Source organism: Temnothorax curvispinosus, unplaced genomic scaffold, assembly GCF_003070985.1.
Source record: "Temnothorax curvispinosus isolate PA1 unplaced genomic scaffold, ASM307098v1 QBEX01013796.1, whole genome shotgun sequence".
Classification (NCBI taxonomy): domain Eukaryota; kingdom Metazoa; phylum Arthropoda; class Insecta; order Hymenoptera; family Formicidae; genus Temnothorax; species Temnothorax curvispinosus.
Window position 1 is genome coordinate 1 of NW_020223576.1, and position 2,825 is coordinate 2,825.

Genomic DNA, 2,825 nt, shown 5'->3' on the forward strand with positions numbered 1-2,825 from the left:
TATCGGCAGGCTCAACAGCATCAAGCTGCTCTTGTCTCGCGGTTACAAGCTAAAGCAAGTATCGCTGGTTTTCCTCATTAAACACAGATCTAGTTGATGCGCGAACAATACGATTTGCCAATGATAAGTAAATAACAATTGTAAGTATTTCAGGTTCTGCAGTATAAACAGAGGTGTTCGGAACTGGAGAATCAGATGGCAGAGACAATTCCGTGCGACTATAGTAAACCAGCGACAGGCACAGTGTCCTCCACCACCGTGCTAGAGGCTGCCCATCAAACACTTCGGGATATACGCGAGGAGCAAATTCATGACATGGATACTGCTTTGAAAAAGCTCAGAGAGGAACGGCGAAAGTACGTAAAAATAACATAGATTGAGGAGTAAACAAATTTTTTTCTGTAAAAGATCAGACAGTAAATATTTTAGGCTTTGCAGATGGCGAGGATATTCTTATGTAGGAATTTATATAACAAATTCCACAAACATTTTATCGACAAAATTCAACATATAATAATAATTATGTAAACTGCAATTTGTCAAATCCCTGATATAGATTAGCATTAAGCATCCCTACATCAGATAGATACGTAGAATCGTGTTGCATTTTAAAAACGTTTCTTTTTTTATAGATGTGAGGAACTTTTACAACTTAACGCATCCCTAAAAGATCAGCTCGAGGAGTCTCATCAAACAAACGAGGCACTAACCAATGATTTGCAAAAACTAAGTAACGATTGGGACATATTGAGAGAGGAATTGGCTATTAAGGAAGACGAGTGGAAGGAAGAAGAACAGGCATTCAATGAATATTACATCTCTGAGCATAACCGATTACTGAACCTGTGGCGCGATGTCGTCTCCGTTAAAAGACTGTTCGCAGAAATGAAATCTACTACGGAAAGGGACTTATCCAAACTACGGAACGAAATTATTTCATCGTCGAACGAAATGACATCGGCGTGCAATAGTACGAATTTCACTATGAAGCTTCAAGCAACTGCAGCGCAATCCACGGTAGAATCTATAATTGAATTGATAATTATATACAATCTGTAATTACGTTTATCTGTAATTAAAATTTTACATTGTACCCTACTTTATATTTAGCCGTCCCAGAAAATGCAACAACAGGAAGAGGAACACGCCGTGATTGTTCTAAAAACAGAGATCACGGCACTCAAGCAACAACATGCTGCCGATCAGCATGAAATTCGTACCAAAGACGACCGGATAGATCAGCTTATTCGAGAAATCCGCAATTTAGTAAGCATCAATTTACTTCATATATAATAATTTATATCAAGATTTCATTTTGACCGGTGTGCTTTTCGGAACGTAGGAGGAAAGATGCGGCGTTTCTGAGGCGGCAGTGAGCCAAAGTGTGCGTATGCAGGAGGATATCGAGGTACTGGCATCCGCGTTACGAGATATCGCGCATGCCGTGATTCAGGACGCCGAAAGTCGGGACGCCGACACTAAACAGGCATCCCCGCATATCCATCACCTGTCGCCCAGTGGACTGATCCAGCAGAGATCGCCGAAGAGAAGCACGCGAGGTAGCGCTATACCGGCGTTTGCCGAGAGTACTATAAGCGCGGTACGAGCGGCTCTGCAGAAATATCAGTTAACGATACGCGAGTTACAGGTACGTGTAACGTCCACGCGGTATCTTATTAAAAAGAACGAAGAAGTTTTACTCGCAATTTATGACTTGTCTGTAAATTTTGTCGCGTTAGATAAAATCACAAACGAACAAGGAGCAGATTTTAGCGATGCGCAAGCAGTGCGACAACGCGGAGGAAAACGCTCAGATGTTAAATACGAAGGTTGCAGAATTGATCTCTCAGTTGGATACATGTCGTTCGCAATGCGCACAACTAGATCAAGAAAAGGACATGCTGCAGAAAAGTTTCAACACGGTGAAATTGGAGAAGAATGCGTTGGATAAGAATAAAATGGAACTTAATAGCACGGTAAGATCCATTAATTAATCTTTCCTATACGTTCATTGTTATAGTTAATTGACATTGTTTATATTATAGATGGAGGCTCTTAGAAATAATTACGAGAAACTTCAGAAGACGAATAACAAATTACAAAAGCTGTGTGACAATTTGGAAGATGAAAAAATGTATTTACAAAATGAGCTTGGCAGAATATCGGAGGATGTTGATTTGAAGTAAATAAATCAATTGTATTTTATATACCACTTTCAATTATGTCACAAATTATTACATATATTTTTTATAATACGATTTCCAGGGAATTGAGTTTACGATCGGAGGAGGATAGATGCAGTAAAATGAGAGAGGAGCTTTTAACGTTACGAGAAGATTTGAGTAAAACTTATCTTGCCAAGGACATGTTGGAACAGCAAAAGTTAGAAACTGACGGGTTAATCTCTCAGATCGAAAAAAGCAAAGGTATCCCGTGTTCTCACTCACGGATTATATCCTTTAAATGAATTATAATATAAATGTAAATAATTTAGGTGATCTTGAGTTGGAACTGGAACGTGTACTACTGGAAAAGTCAGACGTACAGGAGATTTTGATGAAGATGGAAGCAATGTGTTCTAATCATGAGCAAGATAAGCAACGATTGCAGGAAGAATTGAAAAAAGTAACGTCTAACATCATAACGTGTCAACGTCACCAGTACATATGTATACACACACACACACTTGATATTAACTATAGATTTATTGTAGATGACAGACGAGAGAAATAAGCTTGCAAATCAGTGCATCAATCAACAAGGGGATCTGAATTCATTCACGCAGAAAATTTTTCTCGAATAATGTAGAATACTCATAATAAAAT

At 38.7% G+C, this 2,825-nt stretch overlaps 1 protein-coding gene across 1 annotated transcript; it reads left to right on the top strand.

Annotated features, from left to right (window-relative positions):
- The first annotated feature begins 6 nt into the window (after positions 1 to 6).
- Positions 7 to 2,803, top strand: LOC112463962 (rootletin-like). Its single transcript, XM_025030694.1, has 10 exons — positions 7 to 54; positions 154 to 356; positions 633 to 1,017; positions 1,111 to 1,266; positions 1,343 to 1,648; positions 1,740 to 1,976; positions 2,046 to 2,182; positions 2,266 to 2,426; positions 2,495 to 2,625; positions 2,714 to 2,803. Exons 2-10 carry the CDS (start codon positions 196 to 198, stop codon positions 2,801 to 2,803), a joined length of 1,764 nt encoding a protein of 587 aa, XP_024886462.1. The 5' UTR covers positions 7 to 54; positions 154 to 195.
- The last annotated feature ends 22 nt before the right edge of the window (positions 2,804 to 2,825 follow it).